This window comes from Protobothrops mucrosquamatus, unplaced genomic scaffold (assembly GCF_001527695.2).
Source record: "Protobothrops mucrosquamatus isolate PMUCROS unplaced genomic scaffold, P.Mucros_1.0 scaffold_102, whole genome shotgun sequence".
In the NCBI taxonomy this organism is placed as follows: domain Eukaryota; kingdom Metazoa; phylum Chordata; class Lepidosauria; order Squamata; family Viperidae; genus Protobothrops; species Protobothrops mucrosquamatus.
This window is the reverse complement of record NW_015386178.1, coordinates 54,173-77,403: the sequence shown is the minus strand read 5'-3', so window position 1 is coordinate 77,403 and position 23,231 is coordinate 54,173. Positions and strand designations below refer to the sequence as shown.

Below are 23,231 nucleotides of genomic sequence, written 5' to 3'. Positions count from 1 at the left end.
AACCCCCTGCTCAGGCAGGTAGATCAATGTACTACTTCAGAGGTCACTTCTTGATAGAGCACATATTTACAAATGTGGAATTTTCTATCATCAAATGTAGACTGCTAACTTGAATACCTTGAAAGAAATAAACAAATTCATTTATTTTTATTATTATGGTTGATTGCACAGTCAGCCAGAGGTTTAGACTGGATTTGGCATTTTTATCTATCAAGTCCTTCCCAAGAACCTGGAATAGACAGAAGTTGTTGTTTCATGGTATTAAAAGGATCATTGTTGGACATAAGCTGCCTTTTGCAATTGACTGGTGGTGATTTTGTCAATGCTGACATGGTGCTCAAGTGATGCTCCAGATGTTTTGGCATTGTACCCAAGGCGCCTATTACCATTCTTTGCTTTCCCCCTCCCACAGTCATTCTAGTTCTGTGATTTTCTTCTATTCCGTTGCCTCCAGATTCTTCCATGTCCACTATCCAACTTTTTTGTCTTTCTTATTGACAGTTGTTAAGTCTGGGGTATTATGTGGCAAGTGCTTGTCTGTTTGAACTGTAAAGATCCAGAGCACTTTTAGCTTCTTCATTTTCTGTTACTTGTCTATTTTGTGGTGTTACCAGTTCTTGCTTTCAGGCAAATGGTACTTCTTGCACATATTTTTTCTCCACCATAGAAAAGGAGACAATGCCAATTCACTATGCAATCCTATGCCTGTCTACTCAGGAGTAAATATTACTGGCTGTGTTTGTACATCGTGTTTAATTGTGGTTTGTTTTAACCATTGTTTAGTGAATAAATCATAATTGACAGGGTTCACACATATGTTAAACTACAAGTAGTTCTTGACTTATGACCACAACTGAGCCCAAAAGTTTGTGTTGCTAAGTGAGACATTTGTTAAGGAATTTTGCCCCATTTTACAACTTTTCTTGCCATAGTTGTTAAGTGAATCATTGCAGTTAAGTTAGTAACACAGTTATTAAGTGAATCTGGTTTCCCCATTGACTTTGGTTGTCAGAAGGTCGTCAAAGGTGATCACATGACCCCGGGACACTGCCACCGTCATAAATATGAACTAGTTACCAAGCATCTGAATTTTGATCACATGGCCATTGGAATACTGCAACGGTTGTGTCATAAGTCACTTTTTTTCAGTGCTGTTGTAATTTTGAACGGTCACTAAATGAACTGTTGTAAGTCGAGGACTTCCTGTATAAAACAAACAAAAATGGTAACAGTGTAGGACTAGGATGAGGAGAAACAGTTTTTGATCTCCACTCAGCCGAGAAACTGGTTGGTTGCTTTGGATCAATCCTTCTCTCTTGGCCTAGGGCCGGGGTAGGCAACCATGGCTCTTTTATGACTCGTAGACTTCAACTCCCAGAATTCCTGAGCCAGCATGGCTCAGCATGGAAACCTCTTCCTTTCCCCTCATGGAATTCTGGCTCAGGAATTCTGGGAGTTGAAGTCCACGAGTCATAAAAGAGCCAAGGTTGCCTACCCCTGGTAGAGTATTTCACTGGCTAAGATGGGGGAGGGAATCATGTATGTCACGGATATGTAGTTTACCCAGATTTCATACAGGAATTGTGGGGATATAAATACAGCAAGAAGCCCTCATAGCTAAGTGAAATGCCCATGTCCAGGAGCAGTCTACCTCTTAGGCAAGTAAGAGCAGAGGGTCATGCTTGCCAGGTTTTCAAAGGCCTTGGACCACTCGATAAAGGCCACAATGTTTAGGAGCAGGGTGGCGCATGGCGACTCCAGTAAAAGACTTCTTATATTCTACCCTCCAGCCATATATTGCAATTCGATATCCATACCAGCTTGTTTAACTGTTTGTGAAGATCTCTGCTGATCTCAGGGCCATCTGTACCATCCACCAATTCACCCACCCCCAGCCACAAGGGAGTGAGGCTTTCTGCAGCTGTCTCATCTTCCTGGTCCCAGATCGTTAACCTGCTCAGATTTCCACATAACCTTTGCTAAGGTTTTAGCTGTCGCAGATCCACACTATTTTTAGGCATCCTGGACTTGTGTAATACTTGAAACCGCTCTACCAGCATTACCACTTCCATGGGGAAAGAAAATTCCAAACTCAAAAAGTTGTTTAAAACAGATTGTTTGAGGATTCTTGCCAATGAAAAACCTGACATGCTACAAAGGGATGTAACAACTGCCTCATAATACAGAGAGGCACGTAGAACTATGATTTTTTTAAAAGCAACTTGTAATATTGACAATAACAGCATAAATGAAATACAAATTCTAGACTTACGACCACAATTGAGCCCAAAATTTCTGTTGTTAAGTGAGACATTTGTTAAGTGAGTTTTGCCCCATTTTACAACTTTTCTTGCCATAGTTGTTAAGTGAATCACTGCAGTTGTTAAGTTAGTAGCGTGGTTGTTAAGTGAATTGCAAAAGGGGATCACGTGATCCGAGGACACGGCAACCGTCAGTTGCCAAGCGTCTGAATTTTGATCCCAGGATGATGGGGATGCTGCAATGGTTGTAAGTGCAAAAAACGGTCCTAGGGCATTTTTTTCAGTGCCGTTGTAATTTTGAATGGTCACTAAATGAACTGTTGTAAGTGGAGGACTACCTGTATAGAGAAGCTTGTAGAATAGTGATTTTTTAAAAAGCAATTTGTAAGGTATACAATAACGGCTTAAATTAAATATCTAAATCAGCCTTCCGGATTCAGTGCCCTCCGGATGAGGAGAAGGCAGCCTGCTGGCACCATTTCAACTAACACATTTTATTAAAAGCCTTAATCTTTTGGGAGTTACGGCTGACATTTTCAAATGCACAGAGTGATTAAATTGACACAGGATATAACCTGGGGTGAGGGGTCAGGTGAAAGAGAGGAAGCAAGAAGACAGGTGGCTATGCAGATACAGTTTACATGTGAGGCACATTATAAGTACCTTATCAATTAACAAATGTAATACATTAAGAACCTTTTGTCTGTGTTGACAAAGATGGTCTAAAACCTTTTGATGTGTAGGTAGTCCAAAGCTTACAACCATTCATTAAGTAACCATTCAAAGTTACAACAGTAGTGAAAAAAGTGACTTATGACTGTTTTTTCACATTTACGACCATTGCAGCATCTTCATGGTCATGTGATCAAAATTCGGCTGCTTGGCAACTGGAATGTATTTATGATACTTGCACTGTCACCGGAGTCATGTGATTACTGTTTGTAACCTTCCTAGCTGGCTTCCAACAAGCAAAGTCAAATGGGCCAGATTTGCTTAAAGATCTTATGATTCATTTAACAACTGCAGCAATTCACTTAACTATGGCAAGAAAGATCATAGAATGGGGCAAAATTCACTTAACAACTGCCTTTAGCAGTGGAAATTTTGAGCTCAGTTGGGGTCTTAAGTCTAGGTCTATCTGTATTTTATTAAATTCCACAATCTCTCAGCTTTACAAATCAATGATCAGATTCCTGATGTTTGGCTACCATAGACCACTGTTTCTTAACCTTGCCAACTTTAACCTGTGTGGACTTCAACTCCCAGAATTCCCCAGCCAGCATGTTGAAATTGCAGTCCACATTTTAAAGTTGCCAAGATTGAGAAACACTGGGATGGACAGTCACATACAAGACACAAGCAGAAGTGTCATATTGTGGGTCCATGTTTTATTTTTGTACCTTTCTTCATTTTTAACATATTCTACATGTCTAAATTTTCTCCCTAAACAGAATGAAGAAAGGGGAGTTATTTGATTACCTTACAGAGAAGGTCACCTTAAGTGAGAAGGAAACTAGGTGAGCTATTTCAACTGACCTGCCAATCTCGTCATCTGTCAAAACATGGAACTTCCTTCCTCTTTCATATAAGGGTCTCTTGCAAGCTAGTGAAATATGTGGTGCTTGGTGTAATCGATTATACAGATTAGTTGTGACTAAAATCTCATTGGTTTAAAAATAACAAAGTTTAGCAATCTTAGGCTAGATCTGTACAGTACTATATTACGATTCACCTCAGCCATAGCTTAGTGTATATGAAGTACTTTAAGACATGTACAAAATGTTTTCTTCTCTCCTTGCCAACTTTAAGATATGTGGACTTCAACCCCCAGAATTCCTCAGCCAGCATAAGGTATTCTTGGGCAAGATTGAGAAACACTGCTCTATTTGCTAGCCATAAGCAACTCATTTACCTTTCCAGGGATTTCAAGCATTTATAAGAGGTGTTCAGGGTGAAATTCAGTTTGAGATGCTGTACTAATGGATTTCTGCATTAGGCAGGGGTTAAACTAGATGTGCTCCTGGTTCCCTTATACCCCTTACAATCTATACTACAGTATAATTCTATGAAAGCACATTACAATATAGGATTTCCTGCACCTCTTTACTGCCCTCTAGTGGTTGTCTAGAATTGGGCAGGCAGCCCAGATCTGGTAGTCCTGGTGACATAATCCCCAAATGCACATATCCATTCACACCTAATGATTGTGATATCAAAATACTCCAACCTGACATGCTCTCCTAATATGTTGGAGATCTTCCAAAATATCTGAAAATTAGGGAAGACCAGTTGATCAATGGGCAATGCCAGGAACCAAGCATGGGTCCTTGGCAAGTGTATAAAAAATGTCTGCCTTTTCCAGATCTTTGCTCATTTAACTGATCAGACCATTTTCTCCCTGTAGGAAAATCATGCGTGCTCTTTTGGAAGTGATCCAGTTCCTCCATTCCTTGAACATAGTCCACAGAGATCTCAAGCCAGAGAACATCCTGCTAGACGACGACATGAACATCAGACTCACTGATTTTGGCTTCTCATGTCAGCTGCAGGAAAATGAAAACCTCAAAGGTGGCCTGTCCATCTTGGGCAGAGATTTTAAGGGACAGGGCTGTGAATTGGTGGCCTGCCTGTAGCCATGAAGCTTAGGAACGTAGCTAAGGAGAGACCTACATTGAATCAGCTTGCTCAAAACAGCAGTAGCATGTTGCATTAATCCAGCTATCACAATTTGCTAACCATAATATTAAGACTTTGCATATGGCAGTGGACTTAGCCAACGGTAAATCATTAAGTAAACCATGGAAACCTAGGGTTTAATGCAATGTGTAAATAATTTTCTACATTGACAAGGGCACTTCTTCAGGATTCCACACAAGGTTATGTCTTAGAAATTGAATTAGGGATCTTTTACAGACAATTTGCTTGATTGCTAAACCATCTTTAAGTCCTCTTTAGCTGCTCCAACGTTAAAATCATGTTTTTCTTCCTACACAAATTTTGTTGTGGATATGAACTGACATGATACAGTTGGTGATGATATATTTGGAGGCAAAGATTTTAACTCTTGTGGTCATTTTAGGCTGCTGCAACCATATACTGGTCTTGGGCATGGTTTTCCAGGGAAGATTAGACATGTGACTTCCACAGAAACATCTGCCTGCGTAATGCCAGACTATTGCTTTATGAAACACTTGTAGTAAGCTTCTTGTATTCCTGGAATTAGCATTCTTGTGAAAGAGCACTAGATCTATGTGTTAAGAATAGGATAAATTTTCTCTTGGGTGATCAATTTAAACTGAGAAAGACCAGAATTTTGTTATATTCAGATCCAGGTCGTAAATCCCCTTTTTTGGGTCCTTTGTAGATTTGAACACTCACTAAGCAACTGGTCATAGGGCTACCTATAATGCCCAATTCCCAAATTTAATCAGTATCTTGAACCATAAAATAGCCAACTGGATTAGGAGTATCTGTTATGCCAAACCACCAAGGAAAACTAAACTTCACACATTGTGTCAGTGCAGTCTTTTAACTCATCTGGCTGATCTGGCTTTGAGCACAGGAATGCGGCAAGACTTGCATCTCCTGAAACAAGGTCATCAAAGTTTCAGCCCAATTTTTTATTGCTTTTCTTGCAGAGATCTGTGGCACTCCTGGCTACTTGGCTCCAGAAATACTAGAATGTTCCATGGATCCAGATCATCCAGGTTATGGGAAGGAAATTGACATGTAAGCAGAATTGTGTAGCAAGTTCACCCATTACCTAAGCCATAATTTGGGTTATTTGGGTTTAAGCAAATAGCATGTGAGTTTTAGATATTCAGGGGATCTAGCACAATCAGTGATGTGTGAACATCATTAATTGTGGGATATTAATAAATCATGGCTAGTACAACACAGCTTAGAATGTGAATTCTGCTATATTTATCCTAATGAAAAAATAAATGTAGCTTTTTGAGGAACTCACTTTATTTCCCATCCAATCTTCTATAGCACGGTTTCTCAATTTTGGCAACTTCAAGATGTCTGGATTTCAGCTCCCAGAATTCTCCAGCTATTTTGCTGGCTGGGGAATTCTGGGATTTGAAATTGTCAAAATCACAATCCTAGGCTGCATTAACAGAGAGATAGAATCAAGATCATGTGAAGTGTTTATAACAGTTTATAATGCCCTAGTAAGACCACGCTTGGAATATTGCCTCCAATTTTGGTTGCCACAATGTAAAAAAGATGTTGAGAGTCTAGAAAAGGTGCAGAGAAGAGCAACAAAGATGATTACAAGACTGGAGGCTAAAACATGTAAAGAACAGTTGCAGGATTGGTTATGTCTATTTTAATAAAAAGAACTAGGAGTGGCATGATAACAGTATCCCAATATTTGAGGATTGCCACAATGAAGAGGGGGTCAACCTATTTTCCAAAGCACCTGGAGGCAGGAGAAGAAGCAATGGATGAAAACAAATCAAGGAGAGAACTTAGAACTGAGGAGAAATCTCCTGACAGTTAGAACAATTAATCAGTAGAACAACTTGCCTCCAGAAGTTGTGGATGCTCCAACTCTGGAAGTTTTTAAGAGGAGATTGGACAACCACTTTCTGAAATGGTATAGGGTTTTCTGCTTGAGAAGGGGGTTGGACTAGAAGACCTTCCATCTCTGTTATTCCGTTATTCTTAAAGTTGCCCAAAGTTGAGAAACAATGTTCTGTGGAGATGACTTTTCATCTCTGTCCATGTTATTGCTTTTTTAAAATGCGAGTTTCTCCCAAATTTGTCTTGTCCAAAATTATGCCCTCTTAATATGTTGGACTACACCTTGGTGTATTTCCAGCATAAATTGGACAAAGAATAATTATTTGCTTTAAGTACCAGCATATATAATTCTTTGTAACTAACAATTACAATATGTGGTATAATTGCTGTGTAAGTAAGACCATAACGATCATTAGTCTGCTTAAAACTTTACTACCTACTGAGGGCTAGAAAAGAAGACAGAAAAATCTATCCTGCTGCAACAAAGATGTTCTCCATCAACCTGCTTGTTCATCAACAGGGAATCTTTTGAGCTGATCTGTAGAAGGTGGTATTGTATGGTGTAGCTTAGGAAACAAATTCAGATTTGGTCAATGAATATTTTGTTTCCCTGCATTTTAAACATTTTAAACGCAGGAGAACAAAACATTCACAAACATTGATCTTCAGAAATGTTCAGTTTGTCCTCCTGACGGTTTCCATGTTTCAGGTGGAGCACAGGAGTCATCATGTATACCTTGCTGGCTGGATCTCCTCCTTTCTGGCACCGGAAGCAGATGCTGATGTTAAGAATGATCATGAATGGAGATTACAGATTTGGGTCTCCAGAGTGGGATGACCAATCAGATACAGTCAAAGACTTGGTAGGTAAATGTCTACGGAGATTCTCAGTCATCCAGGTCACGGTTGTCCCAAAGGTGCTTTTTTCATGAGGCAACTGGACTTTCTTGTTTTTCTTTGAAGACGTTTCGCTTCTCATCCAAGAAGCTTCTTCAGTTCTTCACTTCAGAGCTGAAAAAGCTTCTTGGATGAGAAACAAAATGTCTTCAAAGAAAAACAAGAAAGTCCAGTTGCCTCGTGAAAAAAGCACCTTTGGGACTTGGTAGATAACTTTCACCTGGATGGATCCAGAGGCTCTTGCAGAAAAGTAAATGAGAAAAATGCAGGATAGGGAAAGATCAAAGTAATTGGAACAGCTGTTGATTAAGAAATTAACACCAAAAGTACAGTACTTGAGCCCAATAGGAAAATGGTTCCCCTTTGTTTCTTGGTGTTCACTGTTCTGTGTAATGGGATTGTATGGAAAACCTCTGAATACTAATTATTAACCAGTGCTAGACCTGTTGTGTTTTCCACTGTGTTCAAAAAGCAATGCCTCAGCTTCTGAGACACAACTCTGTTCTTCTGCCTACAGATTGCCCACTGTTTAGTGGTGAAGCCGCAGAATCGTTACACGGTACAGGATGCCCTCACCCACCCCTTCTTCCAGCAGTACATGGTGGAGGAAGTCCGGCACTTCAGCCCCTTCCGGAAATTCCGGGTATCCCAAATTGCAGAGAATTCTGGGAAAGAGATGGCCATTTTCTTCAGTAATACCCAAGGATGGGGTGGAGGAGGTTTAACAAAGTTGAGATGATTATAATTGAAGCTTTTTGTTACCTGCCATGCATGTAAAATAGATATGGGCTTAGATTGTGTGATTCCTGCCCACCATCTTAACTTTTTTGACCTGCCCCACAGATCTGCCTGCTGCTGACTCTGATCAGGAGTTCTTTTCAAATGGAAAAGGGGCAGGCTAAGTCAGGGGTTGTTGTGGTACCTGCATGCATTATGCTGCTGAACTGTGGATCCTAACCAAACAAGATACATTCACACAACACACTAAACCATTGCAGTTTCCTTAGTTTTGATTTAGTGCTTTGTGCAAGCTTGTGATTTATTCAGCAAGCTATGATTTAGTATGTCACATTAATCAGGCTTCAGTATCTTGGCCAAAATTGATAAATGGAAATACATTAAAGATATATTAACTATGTTGGCATATATGAAACAAAGTTCCTGATGGAAAACCTGAAAGACCAGGTTAGAGACAGATTGTCATGATCAAAAGTTTATGTAGTTGCTAAGACTTGGCACTAATTTGATGTCATATAAACAAACTAGGCTCAAATGGGGATGAGTAATTGGTGGTTACAGGTTTTATGAAACTCCAGCTATTGCTTAGCATGTTGTAGGAGTCCAGTTATCACATTTAAAGATAGTGGAATTTATTTATTTGAACACAGCATATTAATGAACTTGAATTTAATGTGCTGTGTTAATGTACATTAGAGGTGAACCAAAAGCATCCTGTATATAAAAATAACAGCCTTTTATTGGCAGTGGCCCATTGCTGATGAATTAATGCATCCTTTAAAAGAAAAAAGAATCACAAACTAATCAGGTATACTTTAAAGAAGATGCCAGTCTAACAAGCATCTCTTCCCAGGTCATCTGCCTGACTGTTCTGGCCTCGGTTCGGATCTACCTCACCTATCGTAACCTTAAGCCAATCACCCAGGATGTGCTGCAGCGGGACCCCTACGGACTGAAGCCGGTCCGCAAACTGATTGATGCTTGTGCCTTCCGGATGTACGGCCATTGGGTGAAGAAGGGAGAAGCTCAAAACAGAGCCGCCCTCTTTGAAAACACTCCCAAAGCCATCCTGCTCAGCTTGGCCGCTGAAGAGGAACTTCTCTGATTTCCAACATCTCCAGGGAGAAAACAATTCAAATAGCCTTTGGCATCTTCCTAATGGGCTGACCTGGGAATTCCAGCACGGTCCCAACACATGTGCTGACTTCAACTCCCACAATTCCCCAGCGAGCAAAGATGGAAATGAGATAGCAACATGTAAAGCTGAATATAGACCAGAATGCCTTTTCACTAAGTGCATTATTAGTATTATTACTGTTGGTCGTGCAATCAGTTTAGACTGGATCTGGCATTTTTGTTTACCAGTTACAGGTAGCCTTTGACTTACAACCATTCATTTAGCGACTGTCTGAAGTTACAACAGGACTGAAAAAAGTGACTTGCAACTGGTCCTTGTGCTTACAACCCTCACAGTATCCCCACAGTCACGTGACCAAAATTCCAGCACTTAGAATGGAGTACAGGTAGTCCTTGACGTACCACAGTTCATTCAGTGACTGTTTGAAGTTATAACAGGACTGAAAAAAGTGACTTATGATTATTTTTCACACTTACAATCGTTGCAGCATCCCCCACGGTCACATAATCAGAATTCAGACACTTGGCAAGTGATTCATATTTATGACGGTTGCAGTGACCCAGGGTCTTGTCATTGTCTTTTGTAATCTTCTGACAAGCAAAGTCAGTGGGGAAGCCAGATTCACTTAGCAACCACTTAACAACTGTGGCAAGACAGGTCGTAAAGTGGGGCAAAACTCACTTAACAAATATCTTGCTTAGCAACAGAAATGTTGGGCTCAATTGAGAAGTAAGTTGAGGACTACCTGTATTGACTCTGCTCTAGCCAACCACTTTGGGCAGCATATAAATGCAATAAATTTAAATTTAATAAATAAATTTATGATGGTTGCAGCATACCAAAATAATGTGATAACCAATTCCAGTCAGTTTTCAAAAAGCGAAGTCATTGGAGGAAGCCAGATTCGTATAACAACTGTAATGATTTGCTTAACAACCATGGCAAAAAGTAAAATCTGGCATGACTCGTTTAACAACCTCTTTGCTTAGCAGTGGAAATTCTGCTCCTAATCGTGATCATAAGTTGAGGACTACCTGTATTATTTCTGAAACTTCTGTGATCCAAGAATAAATGAAAAGCTCTGGAGTGCAAAGCAGCACTACCAAATCATAGTGCTAATTCCCATCCATGAAGGTTTCTCTATCGCTCCAGTCATAGGATGAAAAATTCAACAGGGACCTTTTTCCAATCAGCAAAGAAGTCTTCTCTCATCCCAGGACTGGGTGGCTGCTTTGAGGCTGAAAACGTCTCGTAGAAAGAGACTCACAAGCTTTTTAAATTGTTTTAGGCTGCCAGTCGCTTCCTTAGATTATGTTTAAAAAGCAATGGACAAATTTAATATAACTACATGGATCCTCCATGTTCAGCACAGTCTGTCTTATTTATTTTTTGAATGACGCATTGGAGAAGGAGGGGGTTCCTGCTTCCTTGTTACTGTTGGATTCAGAATGCTGGATTAGCATGTCTTAGAACCCAAGTCTTCCATTCAAAGCGGAAGAGATACAGTATTTGGCATGATGTCTGAAATGGAACTTCCGTGTTTCAAGCCAGCCTATTTCTGAATGCCAGCTACTGTGAATCACTGGGTGGAGTGGGGTGGAGAGGGGGTTGCAGCCTGTCATGCTTCACTGATGTACCGTATGTTGAGCCAGAAGAAGCTATTTTGGTTTAGTTCAGCTGCGCGCTCTGGAATGCCGTTGCTGCTTAAAATCCAGGTTGCCCTTAGTGCAATGAAACGCATCCCAATCCAGCAGGAGTAGGCAAAGAAAACATCTAATAAAAGCAGTTCCGTTATCTGTAATGAGGAAGATTATAGATGATAGATAAACGTCTAGCATTAACACATAGCTGAGTTATGTTGATGAAGAGTCTGTCACCCAGGTAGTTGCCGTAGTACTAGCAGTCAACTACTACTGGACTTACTTTTCCTTTTGTTGATTCGAAATGTTTTGTTGCTTATCCAAGTAGCTTCTTCAGCCTGAACAAGTTGGTTAGGAGGACCACATATATGTCCTCTAACATGTATGGGGTCCCTCTAACCAACTTTAACTTTAACCTAGAACTAAGAAGAAATTTCCTGAAAGATAGAACAATCAGTGGAACGACTTGCCTCCAGAAGTTGTGGCTGCTCCAACACTGGAGGTTTTTGACCGGACAACCATTTGTCTGAAACGGTATAGGGTTTCCTGCTTCAGCAGGGGGTTGGACTAGAAAACCTCCAAGGTCCCTTCCAACTCTGTTATTCTGTTAACTTGCTCAGACTGAAGAAGCTACTTGGATAAGCAACAAAACATTTCAAACCAACAAAAAGAAAAGTCCAGTTGCCATGACTCAACTCCACATAGATGTGTTATGGACTTATTATTTATTACAGCTGCACATAAAAACATGATTTTTTAAAAAAAATATTTAACAATAAATGTGCTTTATTTATTGAATATGACTGAATTGTGATATGTGGATTCTCAAATTTTATCCGAAGTTGACAGAACCTTATTCCAAATTGTCCATAATCCTGTCTCACTTAAAACTACTGCAGACTTATGCTGGAGGGGAGGGGAAGAGTGGGGGAAAGGAGAGGGGGGAGTTATAAGCAGTTCCTGGAAGGGATCTCAAAATCCAAAGAATTAGAGGCTGGATTATGACATAGTGCCAAACCATAATATGATTTGTTTGATTTTGGTTTATAGTGTTGTGTGAAGAAAGCCAACTGTGGTTTAAGCAATATTTCCAAAGAGGGTATGAGCAGTGCCAGTGACATCACAGCACCCTCACCATGCCCTTTGTGGCTCCTAGGCAAAGTGAGGGCCAAAAAGGTTTCTTATTCTGCCCAAAAAATTACCTTGTTAACTATGATTTTTTAAATTAATCAACCAATACAACATGCTGGCTATAGCCACAAGCTATAGCTTGCAAATCTTAACAGATGGGTTTATTCAAAATGCTATACCAAAAACAAATACTGTATATGACTTAGAGAAATGAATGAGCCCAGCCAATCTCAGTTTAGATAGCACAATGGTTTCATGCATAGGATTGTTCCAGAATGAAACCAGTAATCTGCAAATAACAAACAATGAGTATCTGAATTACACTTACAACCAGTGGAAAGGTTTTATTTATTTTTAGTTCTCAAACATTAACATTGCCTTTTATCAATATCATGCTAAAAATACCCAAAGTCTTGCCAACAAAAATACAGGCTGACCCATCTCCATAGGAGAAAAGATCTGGGTCTTTTTAGAAGAGTTTAATATTGTCTTCAGAGTTCAGCCTTTTTGCGGACAGCTTCCTGCGCTGGCTGCTTGACGAGGCTGATGGCACATCGGAAGCTCAAGTTGTCTGAAGAAGAATCGGGAGTGTTCCCCATCCTATGGATTAAGAGGAACAGAGTTTGTCTTAGCAGAAGGTCTCTTGGGTCATCTGGCCCAAATCCAGAGCTACTTCAGCATTCCTAAACGTTTTGTCTTCCCATGTTTTAGGACTGTAATGAGAACTCTGCCTGGGAAATTCTGGGGGTTGCAATCTAAATACACCTGAACAATGCCAGAGGGGGGAAAGTGGGATTTAGTTCATTCAATCAGTTCTTGGTGAGTTTAAAAAGGATTTCCCAATTAATTAAGCAATGGTAAACATTTAAATGTTTATTTAACATGGATCATAAATTATATAAAAAAGATGCATTCTCGCTTTTTCAACCTCTTCCCCAGCTGCCTGGAGTTTGTATGGGCAATCCCAAGATTTCTCCTCTCTCAGGAATTTTCAGTGGTCTGAATTCAGCATCCAGCTGCTGTTTTCAGTCATAATGACTCCTGTTGCCTGTATTTTCATCACTGGAAATCTTGGCAGCCCTGGCTGCTTTTGACAAAAGACGTAAGCAGCATCATGAGGTTATACCAGAAGCTCTACCCTTTTTAAATGTCTATGTGATGTTATGACACACATACAAAAGGGACAGGACTTATTACGCAACAGTGTACTGTTGCTCTTGTCAGACTGATGGCTGCTGCTGATTGCACTTGTCCAGTACACTGTAAGTTTTAAAATCTGGAGGAGAAGATGCTGATAAGATGTCACCTGCCAGCATACCTTGTTGTAACCTGAGCTTTGTGATTGGCAGAGCCATCTACTGTATCAATCCAGGATGCTCCTCGCAGGACACACATTTTTTGACCAAGCTGGCGGGATGCAGGACCATTTGGACGATACTCTGAGGATGTCCATTCCCAAGTATTTCCTAGCAAATCGTATAAGCCTGTGATACAGCAAAGACAGTAAAGAAGTATATGAGCCTTGGAAGATCAGAAAGGAAAAGAGCAAATAGGTAGAAAAGTGTATCTACAATATTTCTGAAAAACTGATGCTAGCATATTCTAAAACTAAACCTGCACTCATCACAAATTCAATTGCTGGCCTGGAACGGAGGTTCCAGTCCAGGTAATCCTTATGTAGCAACTACAATATGGACCAGCAGCTCTGTCACTAAGCAAAATATCATGTGACCACGTTGGATTTATGTCATTTCCATTAAGTTAATCACTTGCTGTTTTTGTGACATCATGTAACCACAACTTGCAATTTTACTGTAAAGCTCTCCATTGATTCTGCTTGTCAGAAATCAGCTTTGAAGCATAAAACTAGTGATCATGGGATACAGCAACAACCGTAAGGGCGAGGGCTGGTCACAGAGCTACTTTTTCTTGTGCCATTGTAACTTTGAACACACATTTAACAGGATAGTCATTAAGCAAGATCCACCTGTATTATCTACAGAACATTGTAAAATGCAACAATCTGTTAGGACAGTGGTTCTCAACCTTTTTAATGCCGCGACCCCAACTGGTCGTAAGTCGAGGACTAAACCGGTCGTAAGTCGAGGACTAAACCGGTCATAAGTCGAGAACTAAACCGGTCGTAAGTCGAGGACTACCCAACCGGTCGTAAGTCGAGGACTTTCCCTGCCCGGGAGCGCCGCGCATGTGTGGTTCCACCCCCTGCGCCGGCCGAGGCGTAGCTGGCAAGCGGCAGAGACGGAGCAGGCCGACCACCAGCTGGCCCAGCCCAAGGGAGGTAAGGCACCTGCCGGAAAAGGGGGAAAAATGGTGGACAAAAAAAATGGCGGACAAAAAAAAATGGCGGACAGCCTTGCTTGGCGACCCCCGTGAAATGGTCGATCGACCCCAAATGGGGTCCCGACCCACAGGTTGAGAACCACTGTGTTAGGAAGACAATTTAGCTTGCTAGAGAGAGGACTAAAACCTTGAACATTCAAGAACCTTTATTTAAAATGCTCCCTATGCCACATGAGAGCCAGCAGGCTGACCAGTTCCAATGACTACGGCCTGTAATCTTACCATAATTATTCTGAGGAGGGAACGCTGCTACTGGTGATGCTCCACGGAAGCCATCTTCAGCTGTGTCAACTTTGGGAAAGTTGCCCTGTGCAGAGAAAGGGAGGTGAATATGTGAACACCTGAGGTAAACAAAAGACAACAAATCCAAACGGGGTGCCACAAAATTCGGGTGGGGGGGGCGGGGAGAGTCATAGTTCAAGAGTAGTCTTGAACAGCCTGTGAAACAATGAAATGGTATATCTGATTGACTGTTTATGTATCATCAAACTGGTATTAACACTTAGCGACTCCTCTGATTGATTGATTGATTGATTAAATGTATAGGCTGCCTATCTCACATCCATGATTTCAGGGCAGCTAACAATTAAAACAGAGCACAAGAAAATAAAAAAGCAACCCAAATTAAAAATAACTGAGAGCAACTGAGAATGCTGACAAACAAGCTGTGAAAAAGATTCCCTCATGCTATCAGGAACCCCCAGACTTGATGGCAAAGCCAGGTTTCTAATGCCTAAAGAAGAGTCTTGGCCAATAAAGTTTTGCACATATGGAACAAAAGAATCCAAGCCTGCAAAATGGCCAATGGCAGTGTTTTTCAAATTTAACAACTTTTAAGTTGTGTGGACTTCAACTCCCAGAATTCTCCAGCCAGCAAGTATATGAGATGGGCAGCCTATACATTTATTCCCTTGACACCTGAAGCAATAAAAAGGAAGAAAAGAGAAGTAGAAGCCTATACATTTATTAAATTTCCCACATGCTGGCTGGGGAATTCTGGGAATTGAAGTCCACATATCTTAAAGTTACCAAAGTTGACAAACACTGGTTTACCCCCAGGAATAGCCTTGAACTGGGATAAAATGATGCAAAAAGAAAGATTGGGAGTGCTTATTGTCACTACTCTTAAGAAGGGCTGCACCATGATTTTTACTGAATTTTGCTTCTGCATTTGATTATATCATGCACTTTCTGCAGTGCGGTTATAAATAGATTTGGAATTTTTAAGGAAATTAAACACAATAAATATCGGTGTTGCAAATTTATTTGAGCCAAGTCACATGAGTGTTATACAGGAGCAATATAATCCCTTCATTTTGGATACTAAATATGGGTATTTCAAATCCCTATTTATTCTCAAGACTACCGATGAATTCATTCACACATCTACACAATCTATCTCCCGGTTATTACTGCCTTTTTTTAAAAAAAATGGTTTTCTCTTGGTTTGATTTTCTCTTTAACCATTTTTGTCATTTTCATCATTCTCTTTAGCTTTTGTTTTTTTCATTTCGTAAAAAATAAAAATTCCAGTTTTGGTCTCTTACCTGCCAGAGGTTTGTGCGGTTGGCTAAGAATTTATTTCCCCAAGGATACAATCTGTCTAACAAAAAGGGGAATAAATAAATAAAATAAAATGGTAATGTCGATCCACACTATCGATTCTAAACATACCAATTTCCTCCCTTCCACCATTGATCCTGGAGCAGCTTATCTTTAATATCAAACATTAAAAAAGCATGTGGATTATTAAAGCCTAAACCCCTAAACACATTATTTGGATAGCACACTTAGGGCTGTTGGTGCCACTGCATTTTTTCTATGTATATGCCCCATTGTGTGCTTGCTTGCTCTCTTGTAATCCTTTTATCTCCAATCTCTCCAGGGAGGGAAAAGCCAAATGCTGGCTGGGGAATTCTGAAAGTTGAAGTCACACATCTTAAAGTTGTTAGGTAGAGAAATACTGTTGTAGACTGCCCGCCTGGATTAAAAGGGCAAGATTTGCTTCCCAAATCTGGTAAATTACCCAAAATTGGGTAAAAGTGGCTTTTCTTTGGCTAACAATATACAGATCCATTACCCAATTACGAGAGGGATATTTAAATTGACTTAAGGTGTTTTACCTACACTGGGTAGAAAGGGCTTTCTGATAATGGGTTTTGGGTAATGGAAGAAAAAGTCTGGGAAGCAGTGATTGAGATGTTATTGTGATGGATCTAAGACCACTTTGGTTCCTTGCTTACGTACTCTCGAGGCCTCCCCTAGCAGCAAATTCCCATTCCTCTTCTGTTGGTAGCCTCTTCCTTTTCCATTTGCAAAAAGCCTGAGCATCATTCCAGCTCACTTGCAACACTGGGTAGTCTAGCCTGTCTTTGATGCTGGATCCAGGACCTGAAGGCTGAAGACAGGAAAGGATTCTAGTTATTTAAGGCACTGTTATCTCTAAATTAAATTTGCATGCCTAAAAAGCTATTGCAAGGCACGGTCTACTAACATTTTCAGGTGTTAAGTGTTCAAAGACAGATTAATTAATTCAATGGCCAAACTATCTTAAGACATCATCAGTCTCATCGTCAAAGAGCGTGGGCACACTCAGCTGGAAACACAAACACCACAAAATTTCTTACTTGAAATCTCATTGAAATCTAAAAAAAAATTCAAATTTTTACAAGATGTGTGAACTCCTAAATTTTTTTTGCCCTTTCAAAAGGATTAATTTTCAAATGTCATCTGGGGAGCCTGCAGATGGCATCTAAGGCACAGGTGTCAAACTCGATCGTATCACGTAATGTATCATGACGTTTTTTGGCTTTGCGGAATCGGGGTGGGCATGGCCTGGGTGTGACGCATCCGGCCCGTGGGCTGCCACTTTGATCTTAAGGGCACTGTGGATTTTCTAGTGCTGGAAAAAACATTTTGTGTATTTTCTGTTGACAGGGTATGTGAAGGGTCCCAACTAATGTTGTTAGTCTATCTTTTAGATTCTAAGTACGGTTCACTAATCAACACCGTGGTACACCGTAGTATACAAAGACAAATCATGACTCTGATAACATCTATATCTCTACTGAAGTCTCACCTGCTTCCAAAATGCTTTCTCAATCGGAAGCCACCATGGTGCAGACTAAAGGGAAAAATAAAAGTAGAATATAATCAATAACAAGAGATCCCAATATGAACTATTCCACTTTTCATCAAAGTAACACACATTTGTCCTCCATTTTTAGAATAACATTAGATAATTGTTTTCAAAAGAAGCAGAATGGTATAAACCTGGTGAAAACTATGGTGTTAGCCCTTCTGATTTCAAATACATTGGAAAGTGGTGTAATATTGGTTGTTGAGATCAATGAAGGTGAAATTGTTGCTCAATTTATTTATTTATTTATTATTTAAATTTATATACCGCCCTATCTTCCTTACGGGACTCAGGGCGGTGAACAGGCAATAATAAAAACAATAAATATTGAATAAAAAGCCTGCTCTAAAATACCCCATATAAAACCCCTAACAAAGCCCAATCAAAACTACGCCAGGCCGGCCGTATGGAATAGATGGGTTTTCAAGGCTCGGCGGAAGAGGCGCAGGTCCGTGGTTGTACGTAGGTCGGGGGGTAGGTCATTCCAGAGGGCAGGAGCTGCCACAGAGAAGGCTCTCCCCCTGGGGGTCGCCAGCCGGCATTGACTGGCCGACGGCACCCTAAGGAGGCCCTCTCTGTGGGAGTGGACTGGTCGAAGGGAGACATTTGGTAGGAGGACATTTGGTATCAATAAAGATACAGAGCCCTAAGGACTTGGCATGCCAAACTAGAAGCAACGGAAGATATATGCAATAAGAAATCAAAGTTTTACTTTGAGGCCGAACATTTCAGATCACAAAATTTTAGGCAGGATGTCTGAAAAGATGCCACTTTCTGCCAAGCTGCAGAAGCTACATTAGGCAAGATGGATCAACTCGCTTCATGACAAGTTCAGGTTAGATTTATAGTCTCCTAGAATTTATTACTTGTAGTTTCTCTCCCTGGGAAATCACCCTCTTAACACTCAAACTATTTCCCAATATCTGACTGACCCATTTATTAATATAAATTGGTGCTGAATAATCTATGATCTGTAAGACTTTCTGGAGTTTGGAACACAGGTCAAGTTGATCAAAATCACCCCTTTCTCCCAAATGCTGAAAAGTGGCCCTTTACCTCCAGTTTTTGTGTCACTTTCTTTTTAAGCTCTTCAGGGACAAAATTCTCAAAGACGAAACTCCAGCCGAATTCCTCAGCTTCCGTTTTGTATTTCTGGTCCTTCACGAATTCCCTGTGCCCAAAAGATAGAACTGTTTTTCAAACCAGCCTTTTTTGTAGATCCCTTAACAATTTTGTGGCTGGGGGTTTCTGCTCTTAACATTCTGGCAGGAGAAGGGTACAGGGGTGTGACAATGATGTGCTAAATCAACTGGAATGGGGATCAAATTGATGGTGCCCTAAGGTTTTCATTTTCCACTTTTATACCTTTGCATATGGGTTTAGTGTATTTACAGTATATGCCTAGTTCCTTCTATTACCATAAAATTTCAGTGGGAAAGTGCACTGTTGTAATTTGGTTGTTGGCAAATATCTTAGGAGACAATTTGAGGTCTCTGGGAGTCCCAAAGAAAAGGACTCAGGAATCACATGTGATCTGCAACTGGCCACGTTGCACTAAGCCCTTTCTCATTCAGCACTGGTTTCTTGTCACAGCTAGCTAACTTGTGACAGCCTTTGCATACTATTTATCTTATCCACATGGATAAGAGCCTTGGTTAGAATGCAGTGTTGCAGGTTAATTCTGCCAACTGCCAGCAGTTCGATTCTCATCGGCTCAAGGTTGACTTAGCTTTCCATCTTTCCGAGATTGGTAAAATGAGGACCCAGATTGTTGGGGGCAATATGCTGACTTTGTAAACTGCTTAGAGATGGCTGTAAAGTACTGTGAAGTGGTATATAAGTCTAAGTGCTATTGCTATTTATGTCTTGTTTTTCCTAATGATATTCTGAAAATAAAGCAACCAAAAAATGCAGGGTGCGAAGGAAATATCATCTACAATTTGCACAAAGAGAGAAGATTGGGACTCAGGCTACTATTGTTCTTTCTTACTACTAAATACATTGCTGCCGAATTGGACTTTGCCACAAAATAGCTGTATCAGAAATTTACCTTTCTATCAAGCACAAATCTGCCCTCTATTTAACACCAGCCAGCTAAGACAACCTTTCATGCACTTGAAGAAGTGGTTTCTAGTCCTCAAATCTTTTACTGCAGCATGAACTGTGCTGTTGAAACATCGAGGAGTTTCTTAACAAAGTAGTGGACAGTTCTGGTCTTCCTATAAAGTTTGTTTGCTCATCTGGCCTACACTGAAGGGCTGACTCGGAATTGTTAGAAAGCTGCAAGTTGTGAATGTAATCCAAAATAGTAGTGAAAATATTGTATTATTAAGTAAGAGAGTCATTACTGCCAGGCAAAACCCATGTTCAGCTAACGTGGGATGTGAACTTTACCGGAAGTCTCTGTTGGTGACCGGATACTTGTCCATAACAAATGGTTTGATTATCCTGAAGGATCTGTCTTCATTTTTACCATCCAATACGTTAGTTCTAATTTCCAATTTTCCACCAGGCAGCTGTACAGTAGCTTCATCTTTCCTGAAAGCTGGGAGAAGAATTAAAATTAGCTGCAAGAATGTTAGGGAGTAGCAAAGAATGAAGGCAAATATATGTGTCCCAGGATAATGCTGCAGGATCCAATCTGGGTCGATCACCGGGATCAGAGATTTTGTCTTTCAAGCTTTCTCACATTCTGGTGTGAGAGAAGTTCTCTGAGGATGGGCTCCAGCATGAATCTGAAAGCTCAGAACCTCTGGTCACGGTGACTGACCTAGACTGGATCCAGTTGTAAAGAAGAACGAAAAGTTTAGAAGCCAAAGAAGTTCCTTTAAAAAAAAAAAAAGAAACAAACTTTTTGGTTGTTAAAAGGTAACGTGGCGATTTTCATGGTGATCCCGAAGGGGTTTGTCATTTGACTTTTTCCCGTCTTTTAAGTTAAATATTGTGTGATTTTTCATGGTATTATTATATGCCATTTTATTGGTAAATTGTTAAAGTACATTCTCATGCTATTTATGGCAAGGCAAGATGCTTCACTCTAATTTTATTGTTTTAATTGAGCTGCTTTTGCTTTATCATTATCTATTTGGATATTTCAATTTTACTAACTGTCCTGCATGGATAAAAATACAGAATATAAATCAAATTACTATTAATAATAATACATTATTTTTTTAATTCTGTAACATGTGCAACCTCCATTCTAAAATCACCTGCGCTTTAGAAATGTTAAAAGTTTTAACAGGATTCATACTACAAAACTTCCAAGTGGAAAGGTTTTACAGCATGTCGTAAAAAACAGGAATTTCCTTAAAAGTTATATTCTCTGGAAACACAATACACAGTACACTCTGCTTGTATACAGAGCTGTTTTTCCCATAATGGTACACTAAAAGTTTAAAGGATTCTGGTAGGGTGCTTGCTATTTTTGCTGCATTTTTACTGGAACAGCCTAAAAATCTGGAAATAATAGTATGTTGTGTATTCCCAGCTTCTTCTGATGGATCCCAATTTAAATTCTAATTGGAATTCAACAGTACAGCCCGAAGCATGCCTAAGCCACTGTTTGGCTATGTTTGCACAGGGGACAAACTTTCTTGTAAGTTGAAGAGAATGAGGAACCTTTTCAGAGATTGTGTGGATAAAGGCAGTCTGGATCACACAAATCATGGGTTAGCATGGCCCCTAAGAGACATGGAAACATGCAATTAACCGGTAGAACGGCTTGCCTCCAGAAGTTGTGGGAGCTCCAACGTTCGGGGTTTTCAAGAAGAGATTGGACAACTGTTGTCCAGAATAGTATAGGGTCTCTGGCTTGCGCAGGGGGTTGGACTAGATCAGTGTTTCTCAACCTTGACAATTTTAAGGCATGTGGACTTCAACTCCCAGAATTCCACAGCCAGCAATGCTGGCTGTGGAATTCTGGGAGTTGAAGTCCACATGCCTTAAAATTGTCAAGGTTGAGAAACACTGGACTAGATGACCTCCACGATCCCTTCCAACACTGTTATTCTATGATTCAAGTTCCATTCTATTCTATGGAATTATTTCTCGGCCTCGATTCTTTCTGGCAAAAACATTCTCTTGGGAGGGAAAAGGGTTTTCCAAGGTTTAGCACCCTTCTGTCCACAAGGAGAGAATTTAACCCAAGCCTCGACCCCAGGCAGGAAAAAGGAGAAGAAGCCGCGGCGGGGACTCACCGGGGCGCTCCGAACGGCTTCCGGTCACCGCCCAGGGAGACAACAAGACGGGCAAGAGACTCGCGAGCAAAGTGGGAGAGAAGAACATTGACACGGGGAGAGGAGAAGAGGACGTTTGACGATTCCTTCGCCCCCTTGGCAGCAATTTGCAGCAAAGGAATCGGGCACGGCGATTGCTTCCGGGGTCGACAGGAGTGACACACGTGTACGGGCAGGCTCCGTCCTACAGCTGCGAACTTCCTTCACTTCGCAAACTGTCTGGGTTTGTTTCGCGTTGGATTTTCTGTTTGGGGGAAGGACTCAGGTCCTCTCCCCCTTTTTATTCGAAACAGTGCTGCTCTTATAAACCAGAGGAAACTGTATCCTGGGATATATGGCTGTTGCAATCTTTTGTCTCCGAAGGCCATGCTCGGGACACAGATCAGAACATTGTTGTTTTTTTCATTTCGCTTTGGATGGTACATGTGAGCACGGCCACCCCCGTTATAGCGGTCACTCCAACTCTGCTGGTCAGTTAAATTCCTTTCGTTTCTAGACCCCAGATTCTCATCAGCCAAACTCGGAAGAATATTTACGTACCAAGTGCAAAATTTCACTATTCCTATTATACACTATTTCAAAATTCCTTTCATTAACTTTAACCAGTTTGAAGAAGCCACATTTGACTCAAATCAAAACGGAGCAGACAATGTAATTTTGCCTGCCTGAACTAAAGCCTTGTCTTGAGTTAAAGCTGGCTTAATCGTTATGCCAGCTTTTTGCAACTGAAGTTGCATTAATGTAGAATTTATTTTTTTCCTTTTGAAAGAGGATTATAGACTAGTGTGCATTTCTGGAAAGGATTCATTCATGAAAGATTCAATTCTGTGTAGTTGCCTCCATCCTGATGTAGTCTGGTGGGGTGGGGGAAATATGGCACCATACAATAGATTTAGGAAGGGATGGCTTAAGACAGTGATTAGAAAGCATTCCATTTTGTTTTGTAGTTGCAGTACTTGGCTTCCTTCCAGCACTTGAAGTAACAAATACAGAGCTCATCTGTTTTCTATAAATCAGTGACTAAAGGAAATCATTTTTATTTGCATACTATAGTAAATCGTAAACTGTAAAAAATACGTTTTATAAAGCTACTGAAGATGGTAGATTAATCCTTTAGAGAAATCACTGCCTAATTCAATCATCACAGCACACTCAACA

The 23,231-nt window shown here is 40.5% G+C and overlaps 2 protein-coding genes across 2 annotated transcripts in view; one reads left to right on the top strand and one right to left on the bottom strand.

The window, feature by feature from the left end:
* PHKG1 (phosphorylase kinase catalytic subunit gamma 1) overlaps positions 1-9,639 on the top strand; it is a 19,894-nt gene extending 10,255 nt beyond the window's left edge. Inside the window, exons 5-10 of the mRNA XM_015815517.1 lie at positions 3,713-3,778; positions 4,666-4,829; positions 5,900-5,990; positions 7,501-7,654; positions 8,206-8,331; positions 9,280-9,639. Coding sequence (XP_015671003.1) covers positions 3,713-3,778; positions 4,666-4,829; positions 5,900-5,990; positions 7,501-7,654; positions 8,206-8,331; positions 9,280-9,531 — 853 coding nt within the window. The 3' untranslated portion in view covers positions 9,532-9,639. The remainder of the gene's footprint in view (positions 1-3,712; positions 3,779-4,665; positions 4,830-5,899; positions 5,991-7,500; positions 7,655-8,205; positions 8,332-9,279) is intronic.
* A 3,062-nt stretch (positions 9,640-12,701) lies between these two features.
* Positions 12,702-22,287, bottom strand: SUMF2 (sulfatase modifying factor 2). The gene is made up of 9 exons (XM_015815585.1): positions 22,035-22,287; positions 20,230-20,380; positions 18,892-19,006; positions 17,776-17,820; positions 16,944-17,094; positions 16,244-16,299; positions 14,919-15,003; positions 13,654-13,819; positions 12,702-12,935 (listed from the first exon to the last, which is right to left on the bottom strand). The coding sequence occupies exons 1-9, from the start codon at positions 22,120-22,122 to the stop codon at positions 12,827-12,829; spliced, it is 966 nt and encodes a 321-aa protein (XP_015671071.1). The 5' UTR covers positions 22,123-22,287; the 3' UTR covers positions 12,702-12,826.
* Positions 22,288-23,231: the final 944 nt, after the last annotated feature.